The sequence below is a fragment of the Vicia villosa genome, linkage group LG6 (assembly GCF_029867415.1).
Source record: "Vicia villosa cultivar HV-30 ecotype Madison, WI linkage group LG6, Vvil1.0, whole genome shotgun sequence".
In the NCBI taxonomy this organism is placed as follows: Eukaryota; Viridiplantae; Streptophyta; class Magnoliopsida; order Fabales; family Fabaceae; genus Vicia; species Vicia villosa.
Window position 1 is genome coordinate 1,641,090 of NC_081185.1, and position 19,252 is coordinate 1,660,341.

A 19,252-nucleotide genomic window follows, 5' to 3' on the forward strand; every position below is an offset into this window, starting at 1 on the left:
ATTCACAAAGAAATGGTAATGAATGACATTTTGTGTATTAAACAAGATATTATAATTTGTAAACAATTAAAACAACACAGAGCAAAGAAGAGAGAAACAAAAACACAACATTTGTTCTCGTTTGACTCTTCGAGTTCTCCACATCGCCGGTCCTTCTCCATACTGCTAGTCACCGCAAGTCCACCGCCGACTCACCGGTCTATCATTCAAGTTAGCACCCAAAGAAGCCCCTCTCACATAAAGTGTATTTGTCGCTATCGTCATCCAACAGTGTCACCGTCACCGTCATCATCACCGTCTTTTCTCAGGTAACATAAAATCTCTTTCCATTTTTTCTCACTTCCATTTGAGCATGTGGAATCAAATGATGATGTATTAATAATTATTTCATCCTATTTGAACCATGTTTAGGCATCTTTATGAATTAATTGTTGTATTTTCTAAACCATATTTTTGTTGCAATTTGTGTGTGGATACGTTTTCTTTCTGCATATAAACTTTATTTTTGCTGCAACAGTGATGTTTATACAACTTTATTCTTCATTGATAAGTAGTTTGATAACTAGTTTCATTACTCATGTTTGGTTAGTTATTAGTTCAATCAGATAAAAAAATTGATTTTTTAGGAAAAAGAAAAGAAGATAGTTACTGAAGTTTATCATTTGCAATATCTCACATCTTGAAAATAATTAATATAAATTGGATGGAGCATTGTTGTTTGATTAGTCACAAGATGAAGGTTGTTTCAGCAGAGCTATGCTATGAAGGTCTTATGACATATATTATAATATTAGTTCATTCATATTATTTTTTCTCTAAAAGTAATAATAGTTTGTATCATTTTTAACTCATTATACTTACTAAGTTATTGTATATTTGTATTGAAAAGTCATTGCTTCTTAGTAAAACAATAATAGTTCATACAACCATTTCTTAATTTTCAATTTCCTTGCTTATAACTCTTTCTACAATTTTCCAAATTCTCAGGTTTGAAAAATGCCTTCATCCAATCTAACTCCTGCTCTAGAAAATGATAATGTTCCAATAAATTCAAGTCAGCCAGAGCATAACCCACAAGTCAATGAAAATGACCATGATCATGTGATTGAAGATTCATTCCAGAAGAGGAAGAGGAAAAGGAAAAAAACTTCTCCTGTTTGGAATGACTTTGACGAAGTTGAAATTGAAGGAGGCGTGATGAAGGCTGTTTGCAGATACTGTAAATACCAATTCGCAACTGGTGGTCCAGGGGCCAGCACTAGCCATTTAAAAAGACATTCTGAAAACTGCCTGCAAAGGAAGCTCCACATGGCTAAAGAGAAGAAGCAAACTCTTATTCCTTTCCAACCTTCTAATCAGGATAATCCATTTATTGGGGAGAGATATACAAATGAGAAGATGAGAGAAATCATCGCTACTGCTATTATGGTACATGAACACCCATTTAGTGTGGTGGAGGATGAAATATGGATGTGGGCTTTCCAATACGCAAACTCAGATTTTCATAAAATCGGTCGAAAAACAGCAAGAGCAGATTGTTTAAGAATATATGAGGAAGAGAAGAAAACTTTGAAGGATTTATTGAGAAAAATTGGAAAAATTAGTATAACTACTGATATGTGGAGATCAAGTCACCAAGTGGCTGAATATATGGTTATCACTGGCCATTTCATTGATTATGGATGGAAACTCCAAAAAAGGGTGTTGAGTTTTGTGAAAATTCCTGCTCCAAGGCGTGGGATTGATGTGGCTGATGCAATTTTCAAGTGCTTGAAATCTTGGGGAATTGAGAATAAGATATTTTCAGTTTCAGTCGACAATGCTTCTTACAACGATTCTTGTTTAAAAAGTTTGAAGGAAGACTATCCACTAAGCAGAATGTTAGTTCTTGGAGGGGCATTGTTTCATGTTAGATGTTGTGCACATGTACTAAATTTGTTAGTGCAAGATGGTCTTAGCCAAATTAAGGATGTCATTGGCAAAGTTCGTGAAAGTGTGAAGTATATTAACCATAATGATGCAAGATTGAAAGCTTTTTGTGATGTTGTTGAACAAAAGGGTCTGAAAGATAGGAAGCTCATACTTGATTGCCCAACAAGATGGAATTCTACATATCACATGTTATCCGCTGCATTGAAATTCAGGATTGCATTTCCATCTTATAAGGAAAGAGAACCACATTATAAGTATGCACCTTCAACTGAAGATTGGGACAATGTTGAGAAAGTTTGTCAATTTCTTGAAGTGTTTAATCTTGCCACTCTTGTTATATCAGGTAGTGAGTACCCTACTTCTAATTTATATCTTGCGGAAGTTTGGAGGGTGAAGCAAGTCATTGATAAAGCAACAGAAGATACAAATTCATTTATGAGAGAAATGGCAGCTTCTATGAAATTAAAGTTTGACAAATATTGGGGTGAATGCAATTTGTTGATGGCTATTGCTAGTGTTTTGGATCCAAGGAGCAAATTTCATACTGTTGATATATGCTTTCCATTGATATATGAAGCTGAAGTTGCTAAAGAGAATATAAAGAAGGTGAAGAATTCATTAGAGGAGCTATATGCTGAATATGTTTCTCTAAGTCTGCAAGAGTCATCTTCTAATGAAGTCCATACTAGTGGCATCAATTCATCATCATCATCTTCGATCCAATCTCAACCTTCAGTTATCACCGGATTTGACCGAATCATGAGTATTGTGCGTGAAAAGGAAGCTGTTCCTGCAGTGAAATCAGAATTACAAACTTATCTTGATGAAGGTGTTTACATTCCCGATGGAGATAATAGCTCTTTTAGCGCATTGGAGTGGTGGAGGAACAATAGCTTAAAATATAAAATCTTATCAAAGATGGCTGCTGATATTCTAGCTGTTCCTATATCTACCGTGGCCTCAGAATCTACTTTCAGTGCCGGAGGCAGAGTTATTGATGAATATCGTTCTAAACTGAATGAGAAATCTATAGAAGCACTTATTTGTGGTGGGGATTGGCTTCGTCACAAGTATAACTTGAAACAAAAGTCTAAGGTTAAAACTTCTTCTTTTCTTATTATATTTATATAATTCTTCTTACGGTTATAATTTTTAAACTTGTTATAGTTTTTAATTTTTCTTTCTTATTTTGAAGGTGGCGGCTGAACAACATCAAGAGATCACCTTAAAAATTTGAGTCTTTTTTGATGGATTATAATGATATTTTGAATTTTCTGCCGGTGTTTAAACTAATGCAGTCTGCTGTTGTTCTTCTTGTGTTTTAACATATTGTCATTCTGTCTGTTATGTTAGTATTAGTAGAAACTTGCTTGTGGTGTAGTGGCTTAAGGTAATACTGTATTTGTGTTATGAATTTGAATCCCTTTTGAAGGACTATCATGATATTTTGAATTTTCTGCTGGTGTTTTAAACTAATGCACTGTGTTGTTTCTCTTCTAGAGATATATGATTCTGCATGTGAGTTCTAAATATCGGTGGCATTTTTGTTTACTATTTCTCATAGCCTTGTTTGTTAAATTATTATGATGCTAATTTGGGTGAAGTTAACAAGGTGAGTTAATTACTAAAGAAATAATTAATTGCTGTATAATGATTCACATTTTGATATTTAATATAATGTTGCAATATTATCTATATAAGACATACATTTCTCCAAGTTATTTAAATTTATATGACTCACTAAATATAAATTTTATAATTTTAATTTAACTAATTTGAATAACAATTATAGTTTTAATCTATAATTTATTTGAATTTTATAACTAAATTTAAATAATAGTTATAATTTAGAATTTTATAATTTTAAAGATTAATAATAGTTGTTTGGGTGGGCTTTTAAATAGGCTAAAAGGCCAGGCCAGACTTATAAAAAGGCCAATTTAGGCCTAAAATAAAGCCTATGATAGATAATAGGCCATGTTTAGGCTTTGAATTTAAAAAATAGGCCGGGCCTACTTACGAAAAGCCTGGCCTGGCCTGGCCTACTTCCACCCCTAGCTGAGGGAGAAAGGCTCCGTGAGCAAATTGCTGAGTTAGAGAGGTCTCATCTCCCTGCTGCCGAGGAGGATGAGGACGAGAAAGCCTTGGTGACCCGCTCCCAGCTTCTGGGCAAGGTGAGGGAGCTGGAGGTCGACTGTGTCGCTACTCTGGGGGTTGGATTTAAAGCCGCAGTGGATCAGCTGAAAGTCCTCAATCCGCGCTTGGTGACGAAGGGCATCGGTCCGTACAATAAGGTTGTGGATGGACGGATTGAGTCAAATCCGGAGTTCGAAGACTGGGAAGATGAGCAGGAGCCCCAGGGTGAGGACGACGGTGCCGAGGAGGAGGATGGTGATGTCTAACCAGTTTCTTGATAGTGGCCTGCGTGCCCACCGTTTTGTGGCCTGCGTGCCAATATTTTGTGGCCTGCGTGCCAAAGTAGTTAGTTGGGCGATGCCCGGATAATTTTTGTAATATTTGGATATCCCCGGCCAGTTTGGTCGGTTTTTAATATTCTGCGTTTTATGCTCCAATGTTTATTTGTGCTTATCTGATTTTATCGTTGAATATTTATGCTTGTGCTCGGCCGAGGTTTATGGCCCGGGCGTGTGGGGAACGGTCCGGGTGCGCAGAGCAGGTATGCGCTATAAGCGAGCTCGAGGCCGCGGTCGGGGCCAGGTGCTCGCGGCGTGAACGATCCCATCGCGAGCTGGGGTTCTGCCGTGTAGGTACTTCCGCGGAGGGTCTGTGTGTAAGGCCCGCCGCGTAGTCGGCTTTGCCTCCTGATAGGGGTTATCCGACTGAAGCTGTCGTGGAGCATACGCGCTTGTACCATGGCGCGAGTCCTTGCCCAGTCTTTCCTCGCGTTCGCTACGAGCGGCCAGGTAGTGTAACGCCCGTATAATTTTAATATTAATTTAATTTTATTATTGAATTAATAATTAGAATTATTAAAGAAATTGTGGAAATAATGAATAAATGAAGTTTTTGGCTTTTGGGCCATATGTGGAAATAGAAGAAGAAGGGGGGGTGATTCTCTAAAACCTTTTTCTAATTTTATTATTTCATAAACATTGGAATTGGGAAAAAGAAAGAGCGTGAAAGAAAGAGGTCTGAAGAACGAAGAACGCGAAGGAGAACGATAGAGGGAGAGACCAAGAATCCAGAATTATCTGAGGTAAGGGGGGACTCGTCTTGATTATCATCTATTATCGGGTTAGGGGTTAGTAATGCTGAATAGATGTAGAATTCGGATCAATTGAGTCATATGATAGGTTTAGGGATTGTGTCAATTGTATGATATTTGACCCCTGTGTTTGAATCTATGATGTATGTGTTGTTATAATCTCAATTGATGTGTATTTGGTGCATTACGAGACGTAATTCGTGTTGTTTGTGCATTCTAATTCTCCATGTTCGCACTGGTATGTGTTGGGGTGTTTTGGGATACATGGAATGCTGTCCTTTCTGCAGATTGGGGTTTTAGAATCGCGGTTCGCGCCGCGTACATAAGGGAGGCGCCGCGAACCTGAAGGCATATGGTAAGGAAGTCTTGTTGCGTTCAGTACGCGCCGCGAACAGGTGACCGCGCCGCGAAGGCGTTGTTCCAAATCGTTCCGCGCCGCGAACATGTGTACGCGCCGCGAAGGCGTTGTTTCGATTCGTTCCGCGCCGCGAATGTGTGATGGCGCCGCGTGCTGTTGATGTTTTGTGATTTTTTTTTTTAAGAAAGTTCAAAGAGGCATAACTTTCTAACCGTTGGTTCATTTGATGCGCCGTTTTGGGCTAAATGAACCTTATTAATCGATCTATGTGATGATGATTTGACGGGTTTTAGAATGATGATAACATATGTTGCTATTTCTTGATGATGATGATGATTGTAGCAAATATGTGCATGTTTTCGACATGATGATGATAGAATTGTGGTTGAATGATGTTAATATATATGAACATACTTGAATGATGATGATGGTTATTGAGGATGATGATGATAATGATATAAGTATGTTATATATGTTGCATTCATTCATGTGCATTGTTGATACTGTATCCATAAGGGATGTGTTGGATCAGTGAAGGGCATGATTCCCATTGTGTGGAATCTGTGCTGGCAGGGCCGTATCTGGATGATGATAGATCGGTCATGGGTTATACCCATTGGATGACGTTGGTACCACATGCATAGTGTCAGTTCATTCATATGTATGATTTGTGACATGATTGGAGGTATTCCGGTGAGGTAAATGCTGATAATGCGTTGGTTGTTATTTGTTTTGTTTTGTTTGTCTGTTTATGAAACAATTGGGTGAATGATGCAACTGTGACGTGTTATTGCTTTATAACCTTATAACATTTGTTAATTATGATGAGACTCACCCTTACATGTTGTCATTTTCAGACTGAAGATAGCGGCTGTTCGACTCGGTGAGGATTAGCTCATGAGTCAGTGTTTTTAGTTAGCGTCAGGTGTCATGCTCTGGTAGTTGTAACACTGGGAACGTTTGTTTGTGGTTTTGAATGTAACTCTATATTTATCTGTTTTGATTGAAGTCTGAAACATTTAGTAATAATGTAGACTTGATGTGGTATTTTCCGCTGCGTAGAACATGGTTTGGATAATGAATTATGATTTTCAGGTGTTCGAATGATGCATGACTTATGTGACGTGTATATTTGTTATTTATGAATTGTGATACCTCTCTACATGTTACTCTGATTTAATAATATGTTTAATTGCCGCGGGTTATTTAGAGGGGTGTTACAATAGTGGTATCAGAGCATAGTCGGTCGTTGTGACCAGAGTCTTAGTGTCAGTGTCAGTTTTCCTGTGTATACGACTAATACGAGTTATTGTCGATACTTGTTCTGACTGGATTGTTGTATTTAAGCAGAACAAATGGCTGGAAGAGGAGGAAGAAACGATGATGCTCTTGCTGAGGCTCTGGGCATGATTGCTGGTGTGCTTGGAGGAGGGACTGTAGGAACAGGGATTGGTGCTGATAGGCAACTGGGGAATTTTCAGAGGAACAATCCTCCATTGTTCAAAGGCACGCACGATCCTGAGGGTGCTCAGAAATGGCTCAAAGAGATCGAGAGGATTTTCCGAGTCATAGATTGTGCTGAGAATCTCAAGGTGAGGTTTGGTACCCACATGTTGTCTGAGGAGGCTGATGACTGGTGGTTGACAACAAAAGCTGAACTGGATGCCGGCGGTACAGCGGTTACTTGGGCTATATTCAAAAGGGAGTTTCTGAGGAGGTATTTTCCTGAGGATGTCAGGGGCAGAAAAGAAGTGGAATTTTTGGAGTTGGTTCAAGGTAACATGACTGTACCAGAGTATGCTGCCAAGTTTGTGGAACTGGCAAAGTACTATGTGCACTACAACAACGACGAAGCCAGTGAATTCTCGAAATGTGTCAAGTTTGAGAATGGCCTTCGGGATGAGATCAAGCAGGGTATCAGGTACCAGAGGATCCGGAGATTTGTTGATCTGGTGGATTGTAGCAGGATTTTTGAGGAAGATAGCGTCAAGCTGAAGTCATCTCACTCTCGCGAGTTGGTTGACAGAAAGGGGAAGAAGCCTATGGACAGAGGTAAACCATATGGTAGAGGTAAACCTGTTGATTGGAAGAAACCCAGTGGGGGAGATTCCAGTGCTCGTATCAGATGCTACAATTGTGGTGAGATGGGACATCGTAGGAATGAGTGTAAGCTGAACCAGAAGAAGTGCTTCAAGTGTGAGGAAGTGGGTCATGTCGCGGCTGATTGTAGGAAGAGGGTGGTGACTTGTTACAACTGTGGTGAAGAGGGTCACATTAGTCCTAATTGTCCTAAGCCAAATAAGAACCAATCGGGAGGAAAAGTTTTTGCCTTGACCGGGTCAGAGACTACTCCAGAGGACAGATTGATTAAAGGTACGTGTTTCATTCATGGCACACCTTTAGTTGCGATTATTGATACTGGAGCAACTCATTCTTTTATTTCTTTGGACTGTGCTACGAGGTTAAATCTTGAGATATCTGACATCAATGGAAGTATGATTATTGACACTCCTGCGTCGGGTTCAGTAACTACTTCATCTGCATGCTTGAATTGTCCGATTGATATTTTTGGTAGAGAATTCGGAATGGACTTAGTGTGCCTTCCGTTGAAAGAACTTGATGTAATCCTGGGAATGAACTGGTTGGAGTTCAACCGTGTTCATATCAACTGTTTTGAGAAGACGGTAACTTTTCCTGAAGAGAGTTGTGCTGATAATCTGGAAATGACAGCTAGGCAGGTGAATGAAGCTATCGGAGATGGTGCAACAGTATTTATGTTGTTCGCAATGATGAATGTGAAAGAAAAGGTGGCTAGTAGCGATTTACCTGTGGTGTGTGAATTTCCAGAAGTTTTTCCTGAAGATGTAAATGAATTACCACCGGAAAGAGAAGTGGAGTTTTCTATTGATTTGATTCCGGGAACCAGTCCAGTGTCGATGGCACCGTACCGTATGTCGCCGTCTGAGCTAGCCGAACTGAAGAAGCAGTTAGAAGAATTGCTGGAGAAGAAATTTATTCGTCCTAGTGTTTCTCCGTGGGGTGCGCCTGTGTTACTAGTAAAGAAGAAAGAGGGTTCGATGAGGCTGTGCGTAGATTACAGACAATTGAACAAGGTTACTATCAAGAATCGGTATCCATTGCCGAGGATTGATGATTTGATGGATCAGTTGGTTGGAGCGCGGGTATTTAGTAAAATTGATTTGAGGTCTGGGTATCACCAGATACGTGTGAAAGATGATGATATTCAGAAGACTGCTTTTAGAACAAGGTATGGACATTATGAGTATTCTGTAATGCCGTTTGGAGTTACTAATGCACCTGGTGTTTTTATGGAGTATATGAACAGAATATTTCATCCTTATCTCGACAAGTTCGTGGTGGTATTTATCGACGATATCCTGATATATTCTAAGAATGAGGAAGAACATGCCGAACACCTCAGAACTGTGTTAGAACTGTTGAAGGAGAAGCAACTTTTTGCCAAACTGTCGAAGTGTGAATTCTGGTTGGAAGAAGTTAGTTTTCTTGGACATGTGATTTCTAAGGATGGTATTGCTGTTGATCCTACAAAGATAGAAGCCGTGTCTCAGTGGGAAGCTCCGAAGTCAGTATCAGAAATTCGTAGTTTTCTTGGCCTTGCAGGTTATTACAGGAAGTTTATTGAAGGATTTGCAAAGTTAGCATTGCCGTTAACTAAACTGACCAGGAAGGGACAAGCTTTTATTTGGGATGCAAAGTGTGAAGAAGGATTCCAAGAGCTGAAGAGAAGGTTGACTAGTGCTCCTATCCTGATTTTGCCAAGTCCGACAGAATCATTTGTGGTTTATTGTGACGCATCACTAATGGGTTTAGGTGGTGTGTTAATGCAAAATCAACAAGTGGTCGCTTATGCGTCGAGACAACTCAAAGTGCATGAAAGGAATTATCCGACTCATGATTTGGAGTTGGCAGCTGTGGTGTTTGTTTTGAAGTTGTGGCGACACTATTTGTATGGTTCGAGATTTGAGGTGTTCAGTGATCACAAGAGCTTGAAGTACCTCTTTGATCAGAAGGAGCTGAATATGAGACAGAGAAGGTGGTTAGAATTTCTGAAGGATTATGATTTTGGTTTGAATTACCATCCGGGTAAGGCAAACGTTGTGGCTGATGCATTGAGTAGGAAGACTTTGCATATGTCTAAGTTAATGGTGAAGGAATTGGATTTGATTGAACAATTCAGAGACTTGAGTTTAGTGTGTGAAAGTACTTCTACTAGTGTTAAATTGGGCATGCTGAAGCTGACTAGTGGTATTCTTGAAGAAATCAGAGAAGGTCAGAAAGCTGATGTTGGATTAATTGATAAGTTGACTTTGGTAAATCAAGGCAAGACTGGTGAATTCAGAGTTGACGAGAATGGTATACTAAGGTTTGGTGATAGAGTTTGTGTTCCTGATGTTGATGAACTCCGAAAGCGTATTTTGGAAGAAGGACACCGTAGTGGATTGAGTATTCATCCTGGTGCTACTAAGATGTATCACGATTTGAAAAAGTTGTTTTGGTGGCCGGGAATGAAGAAGGAAATTGCTGAATTTGTGTATTCTTGTTTGACTTGCCAGAAGTCAAAGATTGAGCATCAGAAACCGTCTGGGTTTATGCAACCGATGTTTGTTCCTGAATGGAAGTGGGATAGCATATCAATGGATTTTGTTTCGGGTTTGCCGAGAACTGTCAGAAATTGTGAAGCTATCTGGGTTGTGGTAGACAGGTTGACTAAGTCTGCACATTTTATACCGGTGAGGATGGATTATCCGATGGAGAAGCTAGCCCAGTTGTATATCGAGAAGATAGTTAGTCTTCACGGTATTCCTTCAAGTATCGTGTCAGACAGAGATCCGAGGTTTACGTCTAAGTTCTGGGAAGGTTTGCAGAAGGCTTTAGGTACTAAACTGAGGTTGAGTTCTGCTTATCATCCGCAGACGGATGGACAGACGGAGAGGACAATACAGTCGTTAGAAGATTTGTTACGTGCTTGTGTGCTGGAAAAAGGAGGTAATTGGGATAGCTATCTGCCTTTGATCGAGTTTACTTACAACAATAGTCATCATTCGAGTATTGGTATGGCTCCGTTTGAGGCTTTGTATGGTAGGAGATGTAGGACGCCGTTGTGTTGGTATGAATCTGGTGAGAGTGCCGTGATTGGGCCAGAAATTGTACAACAGACTACGGAGAAGATTAAGATGATTCAGGAGAAGATGAGAGCTTCTCAGAGTCGTCAGAAGAGTTACTATGATAAAAGAAGGAAGACACTTGAGTTTCAAGAGGGAGATCATGTGTTTATGAGAGTTACTCCTATGACAGGAATTGGTCGGGCATTGAAGTCAAGGAAGTTGACTCCGCGTTTTATTGGACCGTTCCAAATTTCTGAAAAGGTGGGAGAATTGGCATATCGTGTCGCTTTGCCGCCGATGCTTGCAAACTTGCACGACGTGTTTCATGTGTCTCAATTGAGGAAGTACATTCCAGATCCGTCCCATGTGATCCAAGTAGACGATGTACAGGTAAGAGACAACTTAACGGTTGAAACATTGCCTGTGAGGATTGAAGATAGAAGACTGAAGCAATTGCGTGGCAAGGAAATAGCTTTAGTCAGAGTAGCTTGGGGAGGACCAGCTGAAGGGAATGTAACCTGGGAGCTAGAGAGCCAGATGAAAGATTCCTATCCGGAGCTCTTTGCTTGAGGTATGTTTTCGAGGACGAAAACTCTTTTAGTGGGGGAGGGTTGTAACGCCCGTATAATTTTAATATTAATTTAATTTTATTATTGAATTAATAATTAGAATTATTAAAGAAATTGTGGAAATAATGAATAAATGAAGTTTTTGGCTTTTGGGCCATATGTGGAAATAGAAGAAGAAGGGGGGGTGATTCTCTAAAACCTTTTTCTAATTTTATTATTTCATAAACATTGGAATTGGGAAAAAGAAAGAGCGTGAAAGAAAGAGGTCTGAAGAACGAAGAACGCGAAGGAGAACGATAGAGGGAGAGACCAAGAATCCAGAATTATCTGAGGTAAGGGGGGACTCGTCTTGATTATCATCTATTATCGGGTTAGGGGTTAGTAATGCTGAATAGATGTAGAATTCGGATCAATTGAGTCATATGATAGGTTTAGGGATTGTGTCAATTGTATGATATTTGACCCCTGTGTTTGAATCTATGATGTATGTGTTGTTATAATCTCAATTGATGTGTATTTGGTGCATTACGAGACGTAATTCGTGTTGTTTGTGCATTCTAATTCTCCATGTTCGCACTGGTATGTGTTGGGGTGTTTTGGGATACATGGAATGCTGTCCTTTCTGCAGATTGGGGTTTTAGAATCGCGGTTCGCGCCGCGTACATAAGGGAGGCGCCGCGAACCTGAAGGCATATGGTAAGGAAGTCTTGTTGCGTTCAGTACGCGCCGCGAACAGGTGACCGCGCCGCGAAGGCGTTGTTCCAAATCGTTCCGCGCCGCGAACATGTGTACGCGCCGCGAAGGCGTTGTTTCGATTCGTTCCGCGCCGCGAATGTGTGATGGCGCCGCGTGCTGTTGATGTTTTGTGATTTTTTTTTTTAAGAAAGTTCAAAGAGGCATAACTTTCTAACCGTTGGTTCATTTGATGCGCCGTTTTGGGCTAAATGAACCTTATTAATCGATCTATGTGATGATGATTTGACGGGTTTTAGAATGATGATAACATATGTTGCTATTTCTTGATGATGATGATGATTGTAGCAAATATGTGCATGTTTTCGACATGATGATGATAGAATTGTGGTTGAATGATGTTAATATATATGAACATACTTGAATGATGATGATGGTTATTGAGGATGATGATGATAATGATATAAGTATGTTATATATGTTGCATTCATTCATGTGCATTGTTGATACTGTATCCATAAGGGATGTGTTGGATCAGTGAAGGGCATGATTCCCATTGTGTGGAATCTGTGCTGGCAGGGCCGTATCTGGATGATGATAGATCGGTCATGGGTTATACCCATTGGATGACGTTGGTACCACATGCATAGTGTCAGTTCATTCATATGTATGATTTGTGACATGATTGGAGGTATTCCGGTGAGGTAAATGCTGATAATGCGTTGGTTGTTATTTGTTTTGTTTTGTTTGTCTGTTTATGAAACAATTGGGTGAATGATGCAACTGTGACGTGTTATTGCTTTATAACCTTATAACATTTGTTAATTATGATGAGACTCACCCTTACATGTTGTCATTTTCAGACTGAAGATAGCGGCTGTTCGACTCGGTGAGGATTAGCTCATGAGTCAGTGTTTTTAGTTAGCGTCAGGTGTCATGCTCTGGTAGTTGTAACACTGGGAACGTTTGTTTGTGGTTTTGAATGTAACTCTATATTTATCTGTTTTGATTGAAGTCTGAAACATTTAGTAATAATGTAGACTTGATGTGGTATTTTCCGCTGCGTAGAACATGGTTTGGATAATGAATTATGATTTTCAGGTGTTCGAATGATGCATGACTTATGTGACGTGTATATTTGTTATTTATGAATTGTGATACCTCTCTACATGTTACTCTGATTTAATAATATGTTTAATTGCCGCGGGTTATTTAGAGGGGTGTTACAGGTAGCGTTAGGTTGTTTCTAACTGTAGTAGCGTCTGAGTTTTTCAGCGTTCCAAGGTCGAGCAAGTTTTTCGCCGAGAGGTTTTCGAGGTAATATGCACCGTTTTCGGTTTTATCGTAGACTCGGTACGGACCTTCCTAGTTCGGGGCTAGTTTGCCCTCACGCGAATCTTTCATGTTTCTGCGGAGAACCAAGTCTCCGATTTCGAATCCGCGTTTGATAACTTTAGTGCTATGGCGTAAGGCTATCTGTTGTTTCAGTTTTGCTTCTCGGAGGGAGGATCCTGTTCGGATTTCCTCGACCATGTCGAGCTCTTCTCTCATAGCTTCGTCATTGAGTTCCTCCTCGAGAGGTGACCCAGTTCGACGAGATGGTTCTCGGATCTCCACGGGGATCACGGCTTCGGTGCCATAGGTTAACCTGAACGGTGTTTCGCCTGTGGTCGAGTGTGGGGTCGTCCTGTACGCCCAGAGGACGCTGTGTAACTCTTCGACCCAAGCCTTTTTCGCCTCGCCCAACCTTCTCTTTAGTCCACGGAGAATGACCCGATTGGCGGCTTCAGCTTGTCCGTTCGTTTAAGGGTGTTCGACTGAAGTGAAGTGCTGTTTCGTCCCGAGTTTGGTTACGAACTCTTGGAATTTTTTGTCCGTGAACTGGGTGCCGTTATCGGTTATGATCTCCTGTGGCACCCCAAACCGAGCGAGTATGTTCCGCTTATAAAAGCGGAGTACGTTTTGGGACGTGATTTTGGCGAGCGCTTCGGCTTCTATCCATTTCGTGAAGTAATCCACAGCGACCACTAGGTATTTATTTTGGTAAGACCCGACCGGGAAAGGTCCGAGGAGGTTCATTCCCCATGTGGAGAAAGGCCAAGGCGAGGAGAGAGATTTGAGCTCGTTCGGGGGCGCCAGGTGCATGTCGGCGTGTCGCTGACATTTATCGCATTTCTGGACGTATTCTTTGGCATCTTGCTGCATGGTCGGCCAATAGTAGCCGGCTCTGAGGGCTTTCCTCGCCAGTGATCGTCCGCCGAGGTGTTGGCCGTTGATTCCTTCGTGAAGCTCTTGGAGTACCTCAAGTGCTTGCGAAGCGTCGACGCATTTGAGGAGAGGGATGGAGAAGCCTCGTCGGTACAGTTTGTTTTCGATGATAGTATACGAACAGGCTCGTCTTTTAATCGCTGAAGCTTCCTTTGCCTCAGCGGGAAGTTCGTCTTTCGTGAGGAAGTTATACACTGGGGTCATCCAGCAATGGTCGTCCCCGATAGCGAATATTTGTAGAGCCCGCGCGTTTTCGCCTATGCTTGGCCTGGGTAGGATTTCTTGGATGACCGACTTGTTTCCTCCTTTCTTTCTTGTGCTCGCAAGTTTGGATAATATGTCGGCGCGCGAGTTGTGTTCTCAGGGGATATGCTCGACTTCTGCTTTGATGAATTTTTTCATCTTATCCTTGACGAGCGTGAGGTACTCGGCGAGTACGTCGTTTTTGGCTTGGTAATCGCCGCTGATGTGGGATGCGACGAGTTGGGAGTCTGTGTAGATCTTGACCTCACGTGCGCCCACATCCTCGGCAAGTCTCAGGCCTGCAAGGAGGGCTTCGTATTCGGCCTGGTTGTTCGACGTGTTGAAAGATATGACTAAAGATACTTCGATGATGAGTCCTTCGTCGTTTTCTAAGATAATTCCTGCCCCGCTTCCCGAATTGCTTAAGGCGCCATCTACGTAAATGGTCCATTTGTTCCTGGTCGGATCCGGGGAGTCGGCCATCGAGGTCATCTCTGCTACGAAGTCTGCTAAGGCCTGAGCTTTTAATGCCTTCCTGTTTTCGTACTGTATGTCGAACTCCGATAGCTCGAGGGACCACCTCAGCATTCTGCCGGCCATATCTGGTCGGCTGAGGAGCTGCTTGATGGGTTGATCTGTTCAGACGAAGATGGTGTGGGCGAGGAAATAGTACTGCAGCCTTCTGGCCGCTATTACTAGGGCCATGGCGACTTTCTCGATCTGTTGGTATCGCACCTCGGGCCCTTGCAGGGCTTTGCTGGTGAAATATACGGGTTTTTGCCCGTTTTCGTTTTCTCGGATCAGAGCCGCGCTGACTGCCTCGTTTGAAACGGCTAAGTACAGATATAGAGGCTCGTTGTTATCGGGTCGGGAAAGGACGGGCGGTTTGGAGAGCACTTGTTTGAGGTGTGAAAGTGCTCGTTCGCATTCTTCGGACCATTCAAAGGTCGCTTCTTTTCGTAGCAGTTTAAAGAAAGGGAGTGCGTGTTGGGCGGATTTCGCGACGAAACGCGATAGTGCGGTGAGCATCCCGTTCAAGACTTGGATGGATTTTTTATTGTTAGGAGTGGGTAGTTCGGAGAATGCTCGGCATTTATCCGGGTTGGCTTCTATTCCTCGTTCGGTCAAATAGAAACCGAGGAATTTGCCTGCTCGGACGCCGAAGGTGCACTTCTCCGGGTTGAAGCGCATCTTGCAGGATCTGGCCCGCTCGAACACCCGCTCGAGATGGGAGGTGTGGTTGGCGTCCTCTCGAGATTTGACGATCATGTCGTCCATATATACCTCGAGGGTGTCGCCGATCTCTCCTCGGAACACTTTGTTCATCATCCGTTGATACGTGGACCCAGCGTTTTTGAGGCCGAAGGGCATTACGTTGTAGTAATAGTTGCCCGACTCTGTCATAAACGCTGTGCACTGCTTGTCGCTCCTCGCCATGGGGATCTGGTTGTAACCTGAATAAGCATCCATAAAAGACAATAGTTTATAGCCGGCCGAGTTGTCGACCAGTCTATCAATGTTAGGTAAAGGATAGGCGTCTTTTGGACATGCCCGGTTAAGATCGGTATAATCAACACACATTCTCCATTTTCCATTAGATTTCTTAACAAGTACAACGTTTGAGAGCCAAGTTGAATATTTGGCCTCGGAAATAAAATTTGCCTCTAGGAGGTCTTTTACAGCTTTCTCGGCAGCCTCCGCTTTCTCGGGAAACTGCCGACGCCTACGTTGAACTACGGCCTTCACGGCTGGATTGATGGAGAGGTGGTGGCAGGCAACCTCGGGGTCGAGTCCGGGCATTTCTGTGGCGCTCCAGGAGAACAAGTCTGCATTGGCTCGAAGGCAGGCCATGAGCTGCTTCCTTGGTAGATCTGGGATGCCCTTGCCGATCTTTACCGCTTTATCGGGGTTGTCGCCCAAGGGGACCAGCTCGAAATCTCCGTCGGGGATAGGTCGGACGGGATGAGTTGCCTTTGATTGCGCTTCTTCCCCGATCTTCAGTTCTTCCTCTGTAAACCGTGCATCAAGGTCGACTGAGCTGACGTTGGTTGTCTGATGCTGGTCTTCTCGAGGATGTTTGTCTTCGGCTTTTGGCTTTTTGTTGGAGTTGGTCGGAGGGGCGATCAGTTCTAGTCCCTTGACGGAGGCGTCAAAGATTCTCCTGGCAGCTTCGATATCGGCGTTGATGGTGGCCACTCGTCCTGTCCTCGTGTAAAACTTCATCTTTAGGTGGACAGTGGAGGGCACGGCGGTTAGCTCGGCTAGAGTAGGGCGCCCGATAATGCAATTGTACAGGGTTTTGCAGTCGATCACCAAGAATCTGGTTTTGACTTGCCTGGAGGCTTCCCCTTCTCCGAAGGTGACAATCAGCTCGACGTAACCCCATGGTTTGGTGGTAGCTCCGTTGAAACCTTGGAGGTCCGAACCCACATAGGGAGTGAGATGTGAGTCGTCCAGCTGGAGTGTCTGGAAGAGGTGGGAGTACATGATGTCGACCGAGCTGCCTTCGTCGACCAAGACCCGTCGGACGTCGAAATTCGCCATTCTAGCTCGGACGAGCAGGGGGATTGTGGCGTTTGGAGCTCCGCCAGGCAGTTCTTCCAGGTAGAAAGTGATTGGTTCTGACTTTCCCCGGAACTTCCGCAGCGTAGGGCCGAGGTCCGCGTTGGCGCTGAGCAACTCATCGAACTTTCTCTTGACTGAACTGATGGTGAGGGAGCCTGGATCCCCGCCGTTGGAGACGACCATGGTGAATGGGAAATTTTCCCATTTGCTGAGTGCGGTGAGGATCCCGGCTGATGGCATGAAATCCTCTGGGCGAGTGACGGACAGTGCTACTTGTAGGGGCCTGTTATCCGGTGAATTCCCTTCGTCAGAGTTTCTGTGGTCGTCCCTTCGGGAAGGTTCCCCTTTCTTTGTGTATCTCGAAAGGCGACCCTCCTTGATCAGTCTTTCAATGGCATCTTTGAGATGGATGCATTCCTCAGTCAGATGGCCGTGACTTTTATGGTATTTGCAATACTTTGATTTGTCGGTTCCCGGCCTTGCGGGGTTCGACTTCGGGGGCCTGATGTTTGATTTCTTGAAGTCGGTGTTTTGGCATTCGGCCAGGATCCTCTCCCGCGAGGTGTTCAGAGGGGTGTAGTCATTGAAGCGACCAGATGGTCCTCAGCGCTCTTTGATGTCGAGAGATCTGTCGTCTTTCCTTTTTTCATGCCCTCTCTTCGAGCCTGGGTGCTCATAATTTGAACTGCGAGCGGCGTCACTGCCTCGTGAGGCTTTGATGGCAGCAGCCTCTCCTTCCTCGAACGCGATGAAAGCTTGAGCTTTGCGAAGGAGGGCGTTCATGGAGTGGACCTTTTCAATCTTGATGGCCTTCTTAAAGTCACTGCCGGGGAGGAGTCCTCGTTCTAAGAGGTATCTCTTCATGTAGTCTTCTGTTTGTACTTGGACGGCCTCCTTGTTGAACCTGTCGAGGTAATCCCGAAGAGGTTCGTTGGGCCCTTGTATCACGGCCTCGAGATTGGCCTCTGATTTCGGTTGTCGTCGGGAGGCTGTGAAATGGCTCAAGAAGAGTTCCTTGAGGTCGGTCCAGGAATGGATGGAGTTGGGGCGTAGGTTTCTGTACCAAGTCATTGCTCCCTTCCTGAGGGTGGTCGGGAAGATGCGGCACTTGATAGAGCCCTTGACGACGTGGTAGTCCATGACCGCTTCGATGCTCCGAATATGGTCGTCGGGGTCAGTGGTTCCATCATACTGGTCCAACGCCGGGGGTTTTTCCATCCCTCGAGGAAGGCGGGCTCTTCGGATGTTCTCGGACAAAGGGCTGCGGAAGTCCTCTTCGTCGCTCGGTCTTGGTGAAGTTGAATGTCTGCCTCGCCGGGGTCTTCCCTGGTCATTGTTGGGGCTGACGCGATTATCCCGAGGAGAGGGACACTCGCAGGGTTTCAGCACAGCCTTGGAGGGGGCCCGATGACCCTGCTCGGGGGAGAGGCTTCTTGCTTCAGTGGCCTCTGGTCTCTGATTCTTCCTGCTCTTTCTTGGTGGAGAGCGGGAATATGATCTCCGACGGCGGTGTCTTCTAGGTGGTGAGCGTGAAGAAGATGAGGAACGCCGACGGTGCCTCCTCGGAGGTGAGCGCGAGGAGGAATAGGAGCGCGACCGGTAATGTCTCCGCAGAGGGGAGCGGTACCGTCGCTTCCTTTCCAGCTCGTGGATACGGTCGTCCTGAAGACGGAGGAGGCTGTTCGTCTTTTGCAGTTCTTTGAGCAGGCGGACAGTGATGGGGTCAGTATCCTCGGGGATGTTGAGCGGTTCCTCCTCTTCTACATGACGGGCTCTCTGCCTGTCGGAGGTGTGGGTGAATGAGGAAGCAGCGTGCCCGTCTCTGGCGTCGGTCTCATTCTCATTCTGGGGGTGTTCAGGCCCATTGTGGGTTCGGGCCTGCTCGTCTTCCCCGTTCTGAACGTGTCCCTCGGGAGGGTTTTGTTCGACATTCTGAACCTGTTGGAGGCCCTGCAGCTGCTGGATGTTCTGGACCCGCTGCCTCCTAGGTTGCGAGGTCTCATGTCTCGGCCTTCTCTGTCCGGCAAGGGCATGTTGTGGTTCTTCTTGCCGACGACGATTCGTCACCTCGCGGGTGGAATCTTCGATCAGATGTTCCAGGAGGAAGGGATCGGAGCTTGGGATGTTGTTGTTGTTAGCCATGACGATCGTGAAAGGTTATGCTTTGATCTTTGTTAAAGAAGGGGGAGCAAGATTCCCACAGACAGCGCCACTGATCGTACCTGATCAGAAGAATTGTCAAGGCAGCAGA

At 43.9% G+C, this 19,252-nt stretch overlaps 1 protein-coding gene across 1 annotated transcript; it reads left to right on the forward strand.

Moving 5' to 3' along the window:
- Positions 1 to 3,351, forward strand: LOC131611111 (zinc finger BED domain-containing protein RICESLEEPER 2-like). Its single transcript, XM_058883227.1, has 3 exons — positions 1 to 308; positions 988 to 3,027; positions 3,128 to 3,351. The coding sequence occupies exons 2-3, from the start codon at positions 997 to 999 to the stop codon at positions 3,167 to 3,169; spliced, it is 2,073 nt and encodes a 690-aa protein (XP_058739210.1). The 5' UTR covers positions 1 to 308; positions 988 to 996; the 3' UTR covers positions 3,170 to 3,351.
- The last annotated feature ends 15,901 nt before the right edge of the window (positions 3,352 to 19,252 follow it).

Excerpts from the sequence above, each read along its gene's own strand:
- LOC131611111 (XM_058883227.1), top strand. The coding sequence starts at position 997 with ATGCCTTCATCCAATCTAACTCCTGCTCTAGAAAATGATAATGTTCCA. Across the intron at positions 3,028-3,127 it reads ACTTGAAACAAAAGTCTAAG|GTGGCGGCTGAACAACATCA; the intron begins GTTAAAACTTCT and ends CTTATTTTGAAG.